The sequence below is a fragment of the Moschus berezovskii genome, chromosome 5 (genome assembly GCF_049115385.1).
Source record: "Moschus berezovskii isolate FMDL1 chromosome 5, NW_MosBer_1.0, whole genome shotgun sequence".
In the NCBI taxonomy this organism is placed as follows: Eukaryota; Metazoa; Chordata; class Mammalia; order Artiodactyla; family Moschidae; genus Moschus; species Moschus berezovskii.
Window position 1 is genome coordinate 37,464,242 of NC_142464.1, and position 21,057 is coordinate 37,485,298.

General features: G+C 38.8%; 1 protein-coding gene across 5 annotated transcripts in view; it reads right to left on the reverse strand.

Moving 5' to 3' along the window:
• Nucleotides 1-12,759: 12,759 nt before the first annotated feature.
• Nucleotides 12,760-21,057, reverse strand: part of PDLIM5 (PDZ and LIM domain 5) — a 251,372-nt gene continuing 243,074 nt past the window's right edge. The window contains exons 17-18 of one of the 5 annotated variants that reach the window (XM_088836227.1): nucleotides 18,506-18,621; nucleotides 12,760-16,639 (exon numbers count right to left, since the gene is read on the reverse strand). In XM_088836227.1, the coding sequence (XP_088692353.1) occupies nucleotides 16,550-16,639; nucleotides 18,506-18,621 (206 nt within the window). In that variant the 3' untranslated portion in view covers nucleotides 12,760-16,549. The remainder of the gene's footprint in view (nucleotides 16,640-18,505; nucleotides 18,622-21,057) is intronic. The other 4 variants (XM_055434166.2, XM_055434167.2, XM_088836224.1 and 1 more) reach the window with 4 other exon arrangements.

Sequence of the window (21,057 nt, forward strand, 5' to 3'; positions counted from 1 at the left end):
GAGAATTCCATGGACTGTATAGTCCATGGGGTCTCAAAGAGTCAGACGTGACTGAATGCCTTTCACTTTCAGTCCTATACTTGGGCCTATTCTCTGCACCGATTCTCCTGGATCCTGTAAAAATGTTAAGGCCTGACTATCGCACTTTCTTAGGCAGTCCTTTCAGACCAGCTAAATGTGGAGTGACTTCTCGGCCTTATCCTCCATGGACATTCAGTTTTGCCACCACTCTCTCCCCTAATTTTGTCTGTTGTTCCTTTGCCTCATTCTGGATTTAAGAGAAGGTGTTGAAAATAACACCCATTCTCAAATTACAACCTCAGAAAGACTGAAATTATTTGAAAAGAGGACATACTCAGAAATTGTATAGGTTTCAAAGTTTGATCAGTCCTAAGCATCATCCTGTAAAACACCCACTGCAGTGATATAAATTTCCACTCAGGGTAATTCAGAGATTGGGAAGAGAGGTATTTTTAACAACTGACTTTTTTAATATCGACAAGGACCAAACTTCAACAGCCACAACTAGGAACCTCTTCTACTCTGCTGGTTGAACATCAACAGTATCAATAATAATTAGAATGTATTGTCACAGCTACTTCCTCTTGTCCTCCAAACATGGTCCTAGTTCAGAGCTGCTAATAAGATTCTGTCTCATCTTGCTCTGGGCTGTGTCCAGACTTGATGGTGAAATGCTTTGGCTACACTGAGGTATGGTGGAAGCCCCAGCAGTGTTTTTTGTCAAAGCCTTGTTTTAGTGATAAACCCTGCTCTCTAAGGAGATAAGTGATGCTCTTCTGCAGCAATCCATTTCAATATCTGTCCAGCACAGGTTTCTCTGGAGATTTATTTACACTAAGTTCCCATGATGTCACACAGAGGTGGTGATCTGGAAACAGAATGAGAGAGACGTGTTTGCGGGAATCATTCTGATGACTGATTGGTCAAAGAGGGTGGTAATGGAGGATGCGATACCAATGAGCCTTTCTACTCGGGATAAATGATCGTGTCAACAGTTTGTAATCTGAAGCTCATAAAACAAGCCACACAAATTGGCAGTCGCACACAATATGCCTGGATTTCAGAAGGAACAAATACAAATGTCCGGAGTACAGAACATTGTTATGTGTGTGTAGAGAGAACTGTCTGTAAAGATTTTAAAACTCTGTTGTGCGGCCAGAAAGCGGTTTGAAGAATGAGGTGAATGTTGTCCAGCTGACAGTAACTCAAGATGATGCAGCAGAGGGCAGGGTGGAAGAGGCAGCCAAGGAAGCCACCTTCTCGACACTGCTAAACAAGCCACACCACCAGTTCAGGGCCTCCACCACCGACCAAGTCCAACACCAAGGCAGTCCAAGTCCTCATACTCTTATCATGCATGCATTCAAGATTTGTTTAGGGGACTCCCTTTTACCTTTAAACTGCTCCTGACAGTTATTTTTCCTGGACAAAAATGTTTGGGGGTGGACATTACACTGATTTCCCCAAAGTTTTTCAGGTTTCTAGAACAGTGATTAGCAACACTTTAAGGGGTAATCAGTAAAAAACAAAATACAAGAGTCTTATGATTCCAAGTGAAGTTCCATAACACCTCTTTAGAGGGGTCATGAGAAGGCAGAGGTTATTCCCCTCACCTGTAGATGCAGGTACATCTACTTAACCTCCTGGGCCTTCAGCAACTCATCATCAGTTATTTCACCTACTTCCCCATCATCCTGGCCCTGAAGAAATCGAGGAGAAGCCCCTTCCCTGTGCTTAAGGGCCAATTTGAGCAGATGGTCATGGAAAGCTCATCTCACAGTGTGGTAGCCCCGTGAGAAAGAGCTTCCTCCAGGCCAGAAACAGCAAGAAAAAAAAAGGAAAATTGGAGACTCCTAAATTCTGTATTACGGAAATTAGAGTGAGTCCAAACTTGTGAAATTTCATCAAGATGAGAACTACATAATTTCTCGTACAAGCCAAAAATAGAGTATTCAGGAAGCCCTGCCCTGTGAGCAAATCACAGTAAAAGTCAAAGGTGGTTAGTCAAACGCTGCAGACACTCAGGACTTCACTCATTCAGACACTGGAATGTGGTCCTCCACTTGCCAAAGACATGCCTCACAAGTGGGGATAGAAGAGTCAGGGGAGCAGGGGGGGGAATGCCATCTTAAAGGACTTGTTAACTATCTACCACTCAAATAAAATCTCAGGTCCCCCTTCTGGGGCCTCCCAATCCCCTTCTATCCTCCTCCCCAGACCCTTCTCTCCCCAGCTCGCTCCCTCCACAATGGCTCTTTACTGTTCTCTGAACATGGCAAGATTTTTCTTTTGCCTGGAACAATCTTCTTCCAAAGATCCATGTGACTCCCTTCCTCCCTTTCTGTCTGGTTTACCCACACCTAACCTGCCTTTCCCTCTTCTTTATTTTGCTTCACTATCTGTTATTCTATCCATTCAATTGCTACCTTGTCCACTGTGCCTCTTCTGACTGAATGTCAGCTTTTGGAGGGAAGACACTTGTGCTAAATGCCCAGTGACTAAAATGGTGCCCAGTAAGTGCTAGGTGCTCCAATATACGTTTTTCCATAAACACATGTGTGAAAGGGTGGAGGAGGTGTCAATGTATATGGACCATATTAAACTCACCTGCAAGAATTTTTCTGGGATGAAATTTCATATTTTGCTCTTAGAGCTGATAAAATCATGACTTTATAGAAATGATGGTTCTACTCATTTCAAGACTGAAAACATGTGCAAGAGACTTGGGTAACAAAATGGCCCAAGGATCAACACAAGTTCCTTCAAGAACCCAGGGTCAAGAGCGTTCCTCACGACATGTATCTGCATTTTCAGTCTGACTATACAGATCACACACCACCTTTCTGCCAGGGAAACAATGTAGTAAGACTGTTGTTACTAATACAGGGAAGCCATGTGCACAGTTATTCTAATTAAAAGTATCTGTGCTTTTTCTAAGTTTTATTATCTTCACTTGCTCTTACACTTTATATTGATAAGAAAACAAGTATGTTATCTTCTTGCTCTGTACTCTGTTGCATGGAATTAGAAGAAATGTTATTTTGCTGTCTCCCAGGAGACCTTCTGGTTCTTAAAATTGCTTCTGAGTCCTCTGAAATGGAGGGAAATAAAAAATCAGGCCAAATATCACTGTACTCGAATAAACCAAGAGAAGAGTCATTTCCCAGAGGGTGGGCAGAGAGACGGATGCTCACTGAGATGGGAAGGGAGAGATGGGAAATTAAAAGAGGATGACCCTGATGGAAGAGGGAAGAAACACTGTGCTCTCTTGCCTCCAAACTAACCTAAAGGTATTCTGGAATCTCAATTACTCCACTGAGAACAGCATTCAGGCTGGCCTCTGGCCAAGCGGGTTTAGTGGGAAAAGTATTAACGCCTGCAAGGTGGTCCCACAGCAAGGTCCCTGAGGACAGAGGTTCCAGTATAGCTGGGGAAAAGCTGGAGGAACAGGCTGATTCCAGCACCATGGCGTCTGCTGCTAAGTGACAAGGCACTATATCATATAACAAACTGCAGCTTTAGAATGGGAGACGGTGAAGGAATGATTGAAACCCGTGTCTCACAGATGGACGCAAAATGAGCAAGCAGGGCTGTCCTGGAAGAACATAATCTACATACCAGAACAGGCAGGGGTTTGTTTAGGTCTAAGCCATGGCAACAAATTCTAGCTTTGCAGCCCCCAGAGCAGCTGTACCGAGGGGCCTTGGGCCAGGCCGGCAATGGCGGGCCCAGACTCCCTCCTCTGGGCTCTGTTGTATTATATCTTCAAACAGCACCTAAGTGTTAAACCTTCAGTTCATTTGCACAGCACAGCTAAGAAAACAGAGCAACTCCCAGACCTCCCTTAGCGGCTGCAGACAATCTTTCCTCCGCTGCCCCCACCCCCAGACCAAGTAGTTTTCAATAGTTTGAAAATAAAAAAACAATAACAACAACAACACTGCTTGTTAGTCTGGGGGAGAGAGAAGCACTGAAGACACGAATCATGATTAAAAACAAACTACTCTTTAGAAGTCAAAGTCATTGCACATAATGTGAATGGAAGTGTATCAACCAGAACAAATCCGCAATCCTCACAGGTGCTTGAATGTTGCAACAGAAGACATTTAGGCGACCTTCTGGTTAACTGGCTTACAAACCCTGTTCCTGAAAACATGAGGAGCCCAGAGTTTCTTTGGTGGTTTTGTGAATTAAAAGTATCTTTTACTTAAAAAAAAAAAAAGAAAGAAAGAAAAACTAAAAAATTAACGTGTGAAATGCTTACCTGTGGGCTATTCTACGTGTAAGCTTCTGAAGTTGGTTCAGAGGAGCTACTAAAACGATAAAAATGTAGGAGCCACTGATCTAGTTAATTCTTATAGAGAAGGACGGTCTGGTCAGATTTGGACTCAGGCCAATTTCCAGCATCAGAGAAAGAGTAATCAACCAGACCAAACACCCAAATGCATTACACTTGGCTCCCTGCGTGCTCTTCAATTACTGATTGCTGCACCCCACTCCCTCACCTCCCCATGAAATTTATCTTTAAAGGTTAAGAAAATTAACACTCCCGATATGGAATGATGGGAGAAACCTCTACCATTCGCGATTTAATTTAATTCCTCACTTACTTGCCGGGCTGCACACTCACTGGGGCAATAAGTGTTCTGTTTCGGCCAAAAGCCAGGTCTGCGTAGGATCTGTCGTCTCCGCCCTGCTTCCACGAGTGCCGTAAAATCCTGCGAAGAAAAAACGGTAAAAGGAACTTGCAGGATCCCAGAGTAGGGCATACTTTCCTAACATATCTAATTTTCAGAAACTGAAGTGTGTGTCTCTGGTCTTAGACACAAAAGGAAGAGAAAAAAAAACGCTGGTTTCTACCTATATTCTCTTAAGGTCCCTCACCTTCAGAGAGGACCAAGCGAGAGAACGCCTCCTCCAAGCGTGGTCTGTGGGCCAGCAATACCGTCAGAGCGGCTCAGAAACGCGAGGTTGTTGACTCCATCCCAGTCCTACCCAATCAAAATCTCTGAGGGCGGGCGCAGGCGCAAGGTCCTCGGGGCATTTGCATATTAACGCGAGAAGCGTGGGTCTGAGATCTAGAACAGGTGCTACTCATGGAGTGGTCTTCATGTGCTGAGAATCAGCTTTACCTCGAACTTGGTAGAAATGCAGGTATTCACCAGCTCCAGACCTGAGTCAGAAACTCCAGGAGTCAGACCTTCCAGAAGATTCTAACATGCACAGAAGTTTGAGAACTGCTGGTTTAAAATGTGAAGGCAAGCCTGACTAAGGGTTCAGTTCAGTTCAGTTGCTCAGTCGTGTCCGACTCTTTGCAAACCCATGGACTGCAGCAGGCCAGGCCTCCCTGTTCATCACCAACTCATGTCAACTGAGTCAGTGATACTATCCAACCATCTCATCCTCTGTTGTTCCTTTCTCCTCCCGCCTTAAATCTTTCCCAGAATCAGGGTCTTTTCAAATGAGCCAGTTCGTCATGTCTGGTGGCCAAAGTATTGGCGTTTCAGCTTCAGCATCAGCCCTTCCAATGAATATTCAGGACTGATTTCCTTTAGGATGGACTGGTTGGATCTCCTTGCAGTCCAAGGGACTCTCAAGAGTCTTCTCCAGCACCACAGTTCAAAAGCATCAATTCTTCGGCGCTCAGCTTTCTTTATAGTCCAACTCTCACATCCACACATGACTACTGGAAAAACCATAGCCTTGACTAGGCGGACCTTTGTTGGCAAAGTAATGTCTCTGCTTTTTAATATCCTGTCTAGGTTGGTCATAACTTTTCTTCCAAGGAGTAAAAAGAGTCTTTTAATTTCATGACTAAGGGTATTCACCCTAAAAAAAGAAAAAAGATGACCCAGTATTTCCCAAATTATGTAGGATACATAAATGTTTTTTTAAGTAAAAGTGTTCATGGTCAAATATATTTAAGTAATACATAGTTTAAACTATTATTTTTCTTTTTCACAGCAAGATGTTTAAATGTGCATTGTGAGTCTCTGAGATAGTTGATGGCAAGTTTCAAACCTATTTGAGAACACTTGAGATTTAAGCTATAGTGGTCCATCCAGATATTACAAAATATGTCTCATTTTCTGGACAAAGGACTAAAAACGCGAACTTTTATTTTGAGTAATATCACTTACTGTCTCCTTGAAAAAAAGACTGGATTGTAGCTCTGGTATGTTCACATGTACTATCCCATATGTTTCTCAACAACTCTCCAAGACATTGGAGAATAATCAGTCTCCAAGATGTAGGACACACTTGTGGGGAAAAAATAAAGCATAGACTCAACCAAATTCTGTAGCTTTTCCAAGATCAGTGGTTCCTCAGGGGAGGGAACACCAGTTTAAGAAGTTGGTCTGCTGGCCAGTTGCCCAGAGTGCCCATCCATGAGAAGCTCTGAACATCACCAGAAACATTGTGAGGAGGATAAAATTGTGATTTTGGGGGGTTATTTTAGGGGAGAGAACTTCATGGGGTTGAATGAGATACTTTAATAAAGTAGCACAGCGTCAGGGGACTGACTCCTAAGGGAGACTCTGAAACAACACCAGCTAGTCCTGGCTGAGGGCTGCTTTGCTGAGCATGGTGGGCAAGTATGGGGCACAGTTAAGTGGATCAGAGCATCCTAGAAGGTTGATCTCTAGGGATCCTGGACCCACTCTTCTCCCTGAACAAAGTACTCAGCCTTCCCTCCACAAAGATATTGAGTAAAAATTTAAAAAGCAATACTGTTGATTTATCCAAATTATTAGCCTGCCTGTGCCAATCCTACAAATAAGTTCAATCTGTTCTGTATTTTGTCTGACTCTTTGCAACCCTATGGACTATAGCTCACCAGGCTCCTCTGTCCATGGGATTCTCCAGGCAAAAACACTGGCATGGGTTGCCATGCCCTCCTTCGGGGAATCTTCCTGACCCAGGAATCAAACCCAGATCTCTCATGTTGCAGGTGGATTCTTTACCATTTAAGCCACCAGGGAAGCCGTAAGTTCAGCCCGGGGTAATCAAAATTCAGCTCAGACTTATCAAATGCCAGCACCTACAGTATTCCTCCTAAACAAAGTTCCCTCTCTTTAAATGCTCGATTCAAATATTTATGGATAACTACTGTGTTCAGTATAACTGCTTCTATTTGACAACAGCTGAAGTTGGTCTTGAGATAAACCGAACTGTGTTCTTGCACCTATTCCACTGGCTTCTCATCAAATTAGTGTGAGAATGAAATTTCTTAGTGTAAGAGTAAACTTCATGACAATCCTTTCAAGGGATTCTTTAGTCATTTTTTTCCCTTTTCTTATTTTCAGAACATTTTGTTACAACCAAGGACTCAAGTACTGTAATCAAGTCAGGGCTCTCATGGAAGCAGAGAGTTAAGTCAAATCACACAGGCTTCTGCATATAATAAATGTAATCATTAGAAGTCTAAAAGACACTATTTCATGAATGTTATTTTAGTTTGAACCAGTTTAAGAGCCTAAACATTTAAGACTTAAGCCAAAGAAGTCCATTCACATATTTCATAACATGTCTCATTTTGTGAACAAAGGATTAGCAACATGAATGTAAGAAGCAGGTGTGAGCACTCTAGATAGGTCAAAACCTTAACACCATCTAGACAAGTCTCTAATTTCTGGGCACAGTACATGGCATGCGTGAATTTTGTTTCAATATGTTTTCCATAGTGATAGCTTAGAAAGTCACATGGCCATATCCTACCCAGTCCTCCATTCCTAGAGGCAGAAGTATTTGCTGATGATTGAAAGGTCATGCAAAACAGATGTGAGGGCAGCTGGATTTTCCAGCTATGCTTCAATGGACTTAGCAGTGGTGCCTGCCATTACCAAATAGCAGAGAGATTTTATTTCAAATGAGAATCTTAGGTAACCTTGTCGGTATAATTGGATGTATATGCAGTTTCTCACCAAGTTCTCACCTTTACCACCTTCCATTCTTTACTCATGGCCTGGAACTAACTTCATCACCCTGAAAAGGTAGGAATGAACTGGGTGTCAATCACTCTGACCTGTTTCCCAAGATGTTATAAATAAGTTATTACTGACCTCTGAGTGTGAAAGTAATGGAAATTGCTTTTCCTTAACCTTCTGATTTGTTTGGTATCACATTGGGTGTTTCCTCCACTTCAGACTAACATAATTTCCTCTCATTATTCCTGTGCTTCTCTGAAATGAAGCAGCACGCAGAACAGCAAATGGTGCATTGCTGAGGGGGCTGCTGCATCACAAATACCCTTGAAGAACAGATGGTCCAATTGCGAACCTCCCAAATATTGACATCTGTGTGGCAGGCAACTGTGTAAGTCAGATGGATATGGCTTTTAAGTTTTACACATTTTATCAAAATTAAGTAATTCCTAAAACTGTCCTTACCAGTGGAATATATTGGCACTTTCCCTTGTTAGTAAGAGGAACTCTAAAGGAATGTGGATGAAATAATAAATTTTCTCCCTAATCTTTAAAAATGTCTTAGTCTCTCCATGTTGTTACAGAATCATTTCTCTGAGTTTTCATTTTCTCATCTCTAACGTGCGAGTTAAAAATACTTGATTCTCAGTTTCTCCAATTATTAGAAACTTAGAGAGTATTAGTGTACCCTCATGTAAGGGATAATATGCCATACAAGTTACAATGACTATATAGATAAATATAAGTTATTATTATAGATCCACTGGGCTTGATCTTTCATGGTTTATTGTGAATAGGAAAATATTAATTTCTTTGCTTTCTATTACTAATATGAAAACAATCAACTTTTTCTGTTAATATTTGATAAGGGTTTAGGTCTATACAGGAAAACTTCTATTAACTGAAATTCCAATGAACACAAACCTTAAATTAAGAACGTTTTACTCATTTAAACCATAGGCAAGTATTAGTATAATAAAATAAATTCATTAAAAAATTTTGGTTATATCTTAGGACATGCATGCTCAGTTGCTCAGTGTCCAACCCTGCTGTACCAACTACATCTCTGAAATATTCAGAGCTGTTCAGTTGCACTGCAAATTTAGATGGCAGCTCTTGAAAAGTCAGTGCCAATGTTTACTTTGCAAACTGATGGTATAGTAATTATCAGAGGATTTTGACAATAAAGAAAGAAGTTAGAATATCTTGTTCTACCTTCTGATTCTGAGAATAGGCACTGATGTTCTGGATAATGGGTTTCAATTTAGCTGAAAAATCTAGTTTTATATTGTACTCATGTATGCCAATTATCAGTTTATTGATTTTTAGTTTCAAATTCACCCTTCAGTACCTGCTCCATGATAGTGCATTGGACTCTTCAAACATTTATCCTTTCCAGTGAGCATGGCATGAAGCTTTGTCAGCTAAGGAGACTGAAGGAATAACGCAGAAGTCAGGGGCTTCTTTCCTGGTTTCAGGTGCTGCATTTTGGTTTGTCTTACTCCAGCTGCAGGGTCCACTCACGGTTTGTATAGCATCTGGTGGACCCTGCCTCAGCTGTGCATCCACAGCACACAGTCCCTCAGTGACCTCACTTCCCTGGCCTGACCCTAGTGACCACCTTGCCACGGCTCCCTCGATGTGTTTCAGGCCTTGCACCCACAGCAGGATTCCAGCACCGTTTTACACTGACCTACCAGTCTTGCTTCTGTATTCAGAGGGTTGTTTCGTAGTTCTGGGCAACTGATGACCAGCTCTGGCCCAGAGAACTTCTCTGCTATTGTGGGCTGCAACCACACTTTCTTCAAAAAGGTCTGACTTCCAGCCATGAAAAGGGGGCCTTCTTTTAAGGGTTTCCTTCCCTGGGGCCTCTCTCTCAGTCCTAGGTTACACTTTAGAGTTCTCTTTATATTTTCAGTTATTTTCCTTTCATACCTTAATAATTCCTTGCATTAAACTTCTCCTAAGTTACTGTGTAGTATTTGTCTCCTGAAGGGACCCAGTCTGATCCACAAGAAGTAATCAAATACATTCCTCCCTCCAAATCTAATTTATACTCTGAACATCTATATTATGTTGATACATTGTTAAAGATCACCTATGACTCTCTGATTGAGGCATAAGAAAACTATAATAGATTCACATTGTTGATTTGAATCTTTTCAGGCATAAGTACTGGGTTCACTTCAGTGCCTCTCATCTTTTTCATCAAGTTCATTTTTATTTGAAGTATTTATAATAGTACTGGAAAAATTATCGAGCAGCAGCACAATAATTTAACAGAGCAGAATAAATGGTAAGTTTCAATTGATAAAGCCAGAATTAATTTAACTTATATTTCAAATTTCATACTTGAAAAAACACCATAAATTCTTCTGCTTTTCATTTCAAAACACAAAAATTAATGTTGGTAGAAAAAGTCATTGGAATTAGTTTACGTTCCTACTTACCAAGGGAACAGTTTGATATATCAGTGATACACTAGGGGAGAAAAAAGTCAAGACACCTCTAAAGATTACCACAGTCTACTAAAATACCTTAAACAAACAATGCTATTTTTGAGCAAGTGTGTCTACACAACTACAGCACCAGTTGTGTCCTTTACAAGCAAAAGAAACAAAAGAAAAAAGAAAAGAAAAATAAAAACAAACAAGTATATTGGAACTAGGGAGCAAATGTGACAATTTAGAACACAAAGACGAAAACCTAATTTGGAACCCAGTTATTAAACAGAAAACTTTGTCCTTTGAAACATGGATGCATTAGAAAACATGTCAGTCAATTCATGGAGCTGGCACAGAAGTCATTTTCTTTGGGAGCTGAAGAGAAATCGACAAATTCTACTCTGGGAATTCTCAACTGTGTTATTTTTCTCCCTGATGTCAGTGATCTGTGCTTTTCTCACATGGAAATGTTTTCTTCTTTTACATTAAGCAAATGTTCTTTACTTTATTATATATGATTAACAGTTACAGACACAGGAAAAAAATTCCTTCTTGGAAAACCTTCATTTAATAGGGCTCCCCCAGTGTTTTGCCATTAGTGCCAATCACTAAACACACCTTACTTTTCCCCAACTTTGTGTTTAAGGTGTGGAAGCCAACCTTTCTTATTAATCATTGATGCAATCTTGCCACCTACTCAGTCAGCTTCTAAATCATGGACTAAGAAGTTCAGTAATATACTGCTACAGACAAATAGTTGGTTCTAAATTCTATTCTTCATAAAATGAGCAGCCAAGCCAATCAGACACTTGCCACATTAAAAACACTGTCCATATCTCCTTAGTATGATTAACATACAGGCTACTTTTGACTTTGGGAGGGAAAAGTACTCTTTCACAAACTTTTGGATTTGGTGCTTCCTGAGTTAAATGCTCTCATTCATAAATACAGCACAAACCTGTATCAGTCTTGGGATTTCTGTGGGGTAGCCATGTGTCCTAGTCCCTTTCCTCTTTAAAATTTTAAATGCTGCAAAGGAACCATTTTCCCTCTGAGGCTCCCACACTGGGGATGAAACCTCCTCTGCAGAATTTTGGCACCTTATTAATTAGTGGTTATGAGTGGGAGCTGCTCTCTCTCAGCAACTCCTATTCTGCCATCAGTCAAGTGTGATTCTGTAATAAATTCCCATGAAGCAAACTATTTCTGGTAATTCTCCCTAATTAACACCAGGCCCACTAATAATACATCAGGTCCTATGTGTTTCTGATATAACCAAGATCTTGTCTGAGAGGAGTCAAAAAGGGAAACCGCCAACCTAAATTAAGCTTTTCTGGCAAAAAAAGATTTTATATGTAGTTCTGTAAGAAAACCTTTGATAATCTTATATGGGGGACATTTTGAGCAGAAAAAATTGAACGACAGGGAGGCTTGTTCTGATTCGAGCACTGAATGGGGATTTATTGTGAACACACACTGTTGAGTCTTAAGCCTATAAATCTTGTACTGGATTACTGTTTCTTAACGAAGGAATGACAGATCTCTTATTTTGTCGGTGTATTTTAATGTGCAATGACGTGATTGATAGAAACCAAACAGCAGCTATTAAAATGTCACATGCAGACTTGATGCCCTTATAAGTTTGGCTTCTGCAGTTTAATATACTGTGAGCAAATAGACTTGAATTTGTCTTTTATTTCCAATATACAGCCTGCAACAGAAACATTCCTCTCAACTTTATACAGTTGGAAAAAAATCTTAAAGCAATAAACAAACAAGGAATAGGTAAGTCTACCTAGTTACAGAAAAGTTAGTTAATGAGATCAGGATGAGTTAAGAATGAAGTAATGTACCCTTGTCCATGAAAGACATGAAAATGCAGATGACTGATGTTGTTTGAATATGATCTATGACACAATATAATGTTTGATATGACAGGTTATTCCAATAAATTATTTCAACAGTAAATTTAAAACTTTTGAAAATTATTTGGCTGTGTCGGGTCTTAGTTGCAGCATGTGGGATCTATGTTGCATCATGTGCAATCTTTTGTTGCGGGGCACGGACTCTCTAGTTGTGGCACACAGAGTACAGTGTGTGGGCTTCACCAGTTGTGGCATGAGGACTACTTGTGTCACCCGGCTCTGGAAGTTGAAGCATGTGGGCTCGCCAGTTGTGGCACATGAACTCCGAAATGTGCGGGCTCAGAAGCTGTTGTTTGCAGGCTTAGTTGCTCAGCAGTTTGTGGGATTTCAGTTCCCCAACCAGGGAGTGAACCCATGTCTCCTGCACTGCAAGGTGAATTCTTAAACCACTGGACCACCATGGAAGTCCCAACAATAAGTGTTTTTTAAAAGAAAGACAATAGAGCTTACTTCTCTATTCATACCATTTATTGTGTACATGCTACATGCAAAGCATAAATGTGGATTAAAATAAAACAAATGTGACAATATTTCAAATATATTATGTTTCTGAGACATTCTGAGAGGCAAATACCATAAAGGAGGGATTCTCCTGAGAATCAGCCTATCCTGTGAACATTATTTTTTCCCTTGATAACTTAATAGAAACCTCTTGTCCCCCAAAAAGAAAAACCAAGAGAACTTGTTTGTATCACTGCAGTCATTTATTTATTATGTGCACATTTAGGTTTATATACTGATTATATTTCTCATGTGGTTTTTAATTAGAAAATGTATCCAAAAGCAAAATAGCACGGACATATACAAACTGAAAAATGCAGAGAAACAGAAGATAGAGACTAATACATATGGTAAATGATATATTGAGAATCCAAACCCATAACCTCAAAACATCTGGGGGTTGAAGGAGGACAAACTGAAGACACATCAAATTGTGTAAAATGATTCAGTGTGTTTTCCCTTCCCTTATGTCTGAAAAGCCTCTCCTTTCAATAGCAATAACTAAACCCCAAATATCACCAAAATGTTAACAAAACTCTAGATTCACACTTGAACAGGGAAGAGTATTTTCTATAGTAGTAATCCTTGAAAATGATACCATGAATACAGTTTTTGTTATAATCATTTTTAAACATAATGCTGTTTTGAAGATTTAAACTCTAATTTCTACTTGTCTTTTGCACAGTGACCAATGATCAGATTTTAATTTTAGTTGCTAACTGTAACTTGCATCAATAGGAAATACGAATGCTACAAGCACATGTAGAGGGCATTATTTTTAGACAGCTACTTCACTGAGCAACATTTTGCCCTTGTAGACACGCTATACATTTAGAAACTGGGAAACTAAGTAGGGGATGTTTTAGAATCATACACTGTGATTTTAATCTGTATTATTCTAAGCACAACATTCCAAAATATACATCGAGGGAGACTAAAAGTAATGCTCTACAATAAGGAGGTAACAATTCAAAAATTCTACTGACATGGAATATTTATAATCAGAAAAATAAATATTCTGGGAGCTCACCAGAAGAATAAAGTGCTCTGCCAGTTATTAAAAGATTAATGCTGGTGTATTAAATATGGCATTCCCCACTATAAAATACAGAGATTCTTCTGGGTTATAGTCAGTATTTATTTCACAGGATTAACTGTTTTAAGAATAGACAGAAGAAGGCTTTGCCATAGAAGCAAAGGACAAAGGACAAAGCACAAAGCCAAAGACAAAATGATGTTAGGAAGTGACATTATCCTTTTAGGGATAAAATTTAGAGAAATGTAACATTATGCTCCATGAATAATATGCAGAAAGAAAAGTGTAATAAAAACAAAATCCTTAATATAACTTTATAAGAAATCCAGATCAAATAAGATTCTTTGAACAAAATACCCAAATGCCACTCAAATGCCACCGACTTATCAAATACTCTCTTGGCATATAATCTGTAAAATGAAGTCACTCAGTCATGTCCGACTCTTAGTGACCCCATGGGCTGTAGCCTGCCAGGCCCCTTTGTCCATGGGGTTTTCAGGGAAGAATACAGGAGTGGGTTGCCATTTCCTTCTCCAGAGGATCTTCTGGACCTAGGGATCCGAGTCTAGGGATGCCAGTCTCCCGCACTGCAGGCAGACTCTACCATGTAAAAGCAAAACTAAAAAACAAACAAAAAAAATCTCTACCACACTAAAACAAAACCACCAACTTATTTTATGTCATGTAAAGCAAAGGACTGACATTAAGATACGTGACAATGCAGCGTGTCTTCTATGGGTGGTTTCAGCAGCAATGGGAAATATGGCACGATTCAGTTCCAGCTTTTAAAACACAACATAAAAAACTCCCTGCCTCCCTAAAAGATGCAGGGCAAGGGTTGCCATTGGTGAAGCATTCAGTTTGCTACTTTGTGTCACACTTCTCATTATTTTTATTCCCAGTTTATTCGTTTTATTTTATCCCAGTTTATTCTTTTTATTCCTAGTTAATTACTGCTGCTGCTAAGTCACTTCAGTCGTGTCCGACTCTGTGCGACCCCATAGACGGAAGCCCACCAGGCTTCCCCCGTCCCTGGGATTCTCCAGGCAAGAACACTGGAGTGGGTTGCCATTTCCTTCTCCAATGTGTGAAAATGAAATTACTATCGGCATATAATGTAAGTCTGCTAGACCATGAATTAGCAGCTTTCAGGACAGATACCTTGAACAGTTCTTAGAGAGGTTAAAGAAATATTGTAGCCTAACACCCTGCTCTCTAACAGACAGGCACACAATAGAAGTGAAATCTCAAGTGATGGATGAGTCGGGCAGGGGGCGGGGCTCAGTCTCAACTATAAAAGCACCCTTCCCCAAACAAATCCAAGTGATAACTGAGTGTAATCATGGACTTTTGTCCATTCTGGAAACAAACAAACAAAAAAACTATCAAATGCCATAATCTCTGTTCTCACTGGGCAAATATCAACAGGATTCACGATCTTACCGCAATTATTTCTGACTTCACGTGGTATCTACATAATTTTTCCCTAAAATGAAGAAAACAAAGAACAGGCTGGTCTGAGTAACTAATCATGTTCCTCTCTATACTATCAAACCTCCATGAACAAAAGGTTTCCAAACTTCATGATTACTTTTAGAAGTGGTTCATTTATTACTGAGAAAGAACTACCAAAAGAAAAAAAAAAATCTAAATTTTTATCACATCCCCAAACCAATATTTCATTTTTCTAATGTAAAACTGAACAAAAAAAAATTATTCTGCAAAGAGAACTTTCAAACCTTCATCAGTCAATAGTATAACTCGAACTGATCAAATTGACTGTCTAAAAAGGGGGAATTTTAAGAAATTTCGGATCCAGTCTTGTGATTTACCATCACTCCCAACCACATTCTTTTCTATTTATTCTCTTTAAAGAGAGAGACAACTTTCAGAGTCCAAAGTTATTCAACAAGCTCTTTACCTCAGCATAAGGGAAGGGAAAAAGATAATTTGACTGACATAGGTGGTGAAACATACACAATTAATAGAAAATGGTCATATTCTAATAAAAGGCAAAAAATTGAAATTTATAAGCTACATGGTGGCTTTTTTGGGGTGGAGGGAAATCAGACAAAAATATAACATCTCCTATTAGCAAGACATGTCTTAATCAAAATCTCATTGGCCTTTCCTATTGGAATGATCAACTGTAAAGACAAAAAAAATGTATACAGTTTAAAAAAACCTGACACCTACTACTGATAAAATTATCTGTTTAAACTCCTATTTACTGTTTTAAAGATAAATGCTATTTTTTTTTTAAGAAAAACACAATGTTTCATTTAAGTGTAAGGCATTTTCGTTGTCTTTTTATAGATTTACTCAAAACTACCTAACAAGGAAAGAAAGTTTAGTTATTTCAGCATAGAAGTTGAAGGTTTTTATTCTAAAATTTAATTCTTCACTAATTTATTCTAAGATGAATTTAATAGTCAACCAGGAAATTGATTTTTATAAAAGTTACTTTATGGGCAGAAAATACAGGGAAAAAAGTAATAATAAACACCAAACTGTTTCTTTACTTTATGAAGCCAAATATTTCCTCACAGACTTGGTTTTCAAAGCTTGGAATTTATCCCCTGAGGGTCACTATTATTTTCCAAAATTTCATATAAATATTAAATCTAAAAATTAATTGGTAATTTAAATTCTCCTCTTTCTCTTCAAATTTCTTTTCTTCCTCTGGACAGTTGACTTTTAAAAATTCACAGAATGAGCATGTTTCTTGCAAAGTGGCTTGTCCTTCTTAGAGAAAAAGGTCTGACCTTCCAAACTTTCACAACATACCTGAAAAAGAAGTATTATTTGAGAGAATGTCATTATCTTATCAAGTATGCCTAAAAAGGGGAAAATGATTTTTCACCCAATGTATAGTATGACAAAACACTTCAGTTGGTTGTGTCAGACCTCCTAACATTTCACGATTACTATAACATTCCATGTCATCTTTCAAAAGCAATGAAGAATGACTTTTCTCTGGAATGCATTTTATTTAAACTTACTGATCATTATTTTTCTTAATTGGGAATGAATATTTGGCCACAGTGAAAAAATTAACACATAAAGCAGTCACATTAAACATAATTTCTATTCTCAAATTATAATCAATGTTTTAAACCTGCCTCCTGTTGTAGAGACCCAAGGCATTAAGAAAAACAAACCAAAAAAATCCAACACAGGTGCTTTGCCACAGATTCCTAGGCCCCTAAATATACAGGCACAGAAAACCCAAGTGTGCTGTGCTTTGTCACTTCAATCATGTCTGATTTTTTGCAACCCTTGGACTGTAGCCTGCTAGACTCCTCTTCCATGGGGATTCTCCAGGCAAGAATACTGGAGTGGGTTTCCATTTCCTTCTTCAGGGCATTTTCCCAGCCCAGGGATCGAACCCAGGTCTCCTGCATTGCAGGCGGATTCTTTACTGTCTGAGCCACCAGAGAATACCTGAAAGTTCTTTTTAATTCATTTCTTTGTCTCTTCTCTTGTTTGTTTCTTATTAAGAAAACTGTAGTCCACGTCTGGCTGCAGGATGTTATATTGTCAGTTAGCTATGTCTTCTTATCTTTCCCACTGTCTTTGCTAATTTTAATGCTGAGTGGCCTTCCCAGGTGGCTTGGTGGTAAAGAATCCACCTGCTAATGCAGGAGATGCGGATTTGATCCCTCAATCCGAAATATCCTCTGGAGAAGGAAATGGCAACCCACTCCAGTATTTTTGCCTGGAAAACCCCATGGACAAAGGAGCCTGGCAGGTTACAGTTCATGGGGTTGCAAAGAGCCAGACATGACTGAGCCACTAAAAACAACAACAACAATGCTTCTCAGCAGATCTACCAGAGAACAGGAGGCAAATCTGCTAAAATCACTGCTTTTCACAGATTTTACGAAGTCTAAGTGATGGATGAAGTAAACAAGACAGGGTTCAATAGTAACATTTAGGGAAATTATGTGACTTCAATTAACTAGTCACTTCCCCCTTCATACAATGTTATTAAAAACTATTAAATATAATTTTTTAAAAATAAACCATCTGAATAGAGCACTTTATTAAATATTTACTTCTATATTTAAAAAATATGTATCTTAGGTTAAAGTTAACTTTGAATCAAATATTCATCAATAAAACCAAAAATACAAAAATACTAAAAAATAAAACCAAAAATACCTATTTTGAGGTAAATATATTACTACAAGTTTATTTTAGTCTCAAAAAGAAAAGAATATTCATAGACTATTGCTAAGGAAGGAAATGGATCAATATATAGTTTACTTCCAGTATTGAGTCAATAACAGATATTTATAAAAGTTTACTTCTATTTTAAGAACTACCTGTTTTCATAAATTACTAAAGACACTCCAATAAAACATAGTTTTAAAAACATAAAAGAATCTTACTGTTTTTAAGAAATTCATTTCTTCTCCTTATAAACAAAAATGTATTAAGAATATTTCTCTAAAGGCGTAAGCATCTTATTCTGTGCCAAACAATTTCAAAAAGGACCAAAAATTTTAATGAACTTGACTTTCAAAACCAATGTAAAACATTTCTAGGTTTGAGGGACTGACAGATATAAAAACCGTTATTTCCATTTAGTGCTCAGGCTAGAACTGGCCATACCGTGATCCTCTGAATGGGAAACAGGAGTTTACTTACTGAGCATACAAAACAAGTGTCGTGCCAGGTATGGCCCAGAGCTTCCAGGAACATGTCGCCAGCTTCTATGGGAAATTCACATCCACGGCATATAGTACCAAAGAGGGCATAATAATCTGTATTGGGGCAGGGGTGGGCAGACGCCATGGAAACAAGACAAAGATGGAGAATGACAGCTTTCAGAGAATAGCAACAAAATGAGAATTAAATGAGGTGATACAGCTACTAGTAATAGAAAAATTTTCAGATGGCATCACACCTGAGTTGGGCATTATGTGTAGTTCATTTCAGTTTACCCTTGGAAAACGTACATAGACAACTTAACATTCTTTATTGTGTTTTTCCATATGTTACTTCTCAGTTCTGTCCAACTTATTAAATGCCCAAATGTATATGAAGATCACTGTTCTCTGATAAGTTATCAATAGGCATGATTGTCTCAATAAAAGAGAACGTCCAATAACTAGCAACAATAAGACTAATGAACATAAATCATGAAAAACATATGAAAAACCTTCTTTCCCGCAACCCTGCTAATAGCAAATTTCACAGCACATCTACTTGGTAAGGAAGAAAAAAAAGTCACAGGAAACCTTCGTGAATAAATGTTGTGACTGAGTTTCTAGCTGGATTGTATCACAAAAAATATTAGCGACTTTTTCTTCTGCTATATTTTCCTCCCCATTTAACGACTTCATGCTAAAAATCCTTATCCAGAGAACACCTCTTATTGACACAGAGTTATAAAGTATTAATATCTTCCTTCTGAGGAGAGCAGTTTTGACAAGATGTTATCATTACTGAGTTAGAACTTATGGGCAATTTTCTTTTATGTAGCTACTTTCACTATGTGTTTTCACTCCTGGTTCACTCTTTGACATTTCTGATCCCATCTGGGCTAGAGGAGGAAGTAGGCTGCCATCTGCAACTTGAGTCACCTTTCTCAGCAATCCTCAATACTCCTTAGTGCCATCTGCCCAGCACACACCCACAGAGTCCTACTGTGTGTTGTGTGCTGGTCTAGGTGCTGGTCAGAGGCACAATGGTGGAGAAGATAGATGTGGTTGTTCTCCACATGGGGCTTATAGTCTCACTGGGATCAGGATGTCATCATTTATTATGTTTTAAAAATAAATGATAGCAAACAACTGCAGACTGTGATAAGGATCATAAAGGAAAGACAAGAGTGATGTGATCGAGAAGAATTGGGGGAGGTGTTTAACACTATATTACAGAAGGGGTTAGGAAAGGCCTCCATGAGGAGATAATACCTGTGCTGAGACTTGTAAATAAAAGAGAGGGAGAAACCATTTCAGAAAACCTGGGAAAGAAAATTCCCATCAAAAGAGACAAGTACAAAAGCCTTGAGGCAGGATGGATCTTAGTAGGTTCAGAAACAAAGGGGCCAGGTATGGCTAAGAAGCCAGTGACATTCTCTAGAACCCAAACAATCAGGGGGAGGAGATGGGATTGGCAAAGCCAGCCTCAGGCAGGATTACAGTTTTTCCTCTAGTGGGAGCCATAAGGTATCAAGCATAATCTGATTCACATTCAAAAAAATATTACTACAGCTATCTGAGGGTTGGGGGAAAGGAGGTAAACCATTTTAGCTGGCAATTATAATGCCCAGGCAAAGGGTAAGAGTGAACTGGATTTAGTGGGCACAGCTGAGGTGAGAGAAATGAATCAATTCACTATCCACTGGGGATAGAACTGTTAGAATTTATTAATTAGATTGGGCAAAGATGGGTCAAGTCGTGGTCAACAGCCTCAAATTAGAAGCTGACTGCTTCTTTAACTTGAGTATTGTGGAATATGCCCTTCGTCCAGTACCACCCTTTGAACTGCAAGGTAGAACAACAATAAAACCCCATGGGGGAATGCAGTGGTTCTAAGTGGAGGCATAATAAAGGGGAATATTTTATTTTTTGAAAGATGTATGTGTTGTACTAATATCTAAATAAGAATAACATTAATAAATAAGTGCTATGAAAGCTCACTTACAGCCTTTGGGAAGGAAAAGGAAGTGTTTAGAGTTTAGGTAATAGCACAAATGTAGTAGATTGGCATTAAGACTTAGCGCTTGTTTTCTTAAAAATAATCTCACCAAGGGAGCAAACCATAATTACCTTCCCATTCAGTAAAAAGAACAAAGGATTCCAATTTGTTGTCAAGGCAGTTTCCTTCAAGAGCGCATCAATATCCTATTCAAAAGCTGAACATTTCTCATGTTTATAATCACTCAAAATTCACTAGTGGAGTGTAAAAGGCTTTAAGCTATACAATTTCATATGACTTATATCCATAACTTACAGGAGGTTCAAGAAAAATAAGTAACTGCCTATACATGCACTTTTCTTAATGAAATTGGTAATATCTGATTTTGACAAAGTCTATAAAAATTTTATACACTTTTTTGCTATGTATTTACAGTAACATTCAGTGCTGCTAAAAACTTTAGTAAAACTATACTATTTTGCTTAGCATTTCCTTTCAAATTGATAGCAATATAGGAGTTTTATCTTCACTTACAACTTAAGAAACTACTGGCT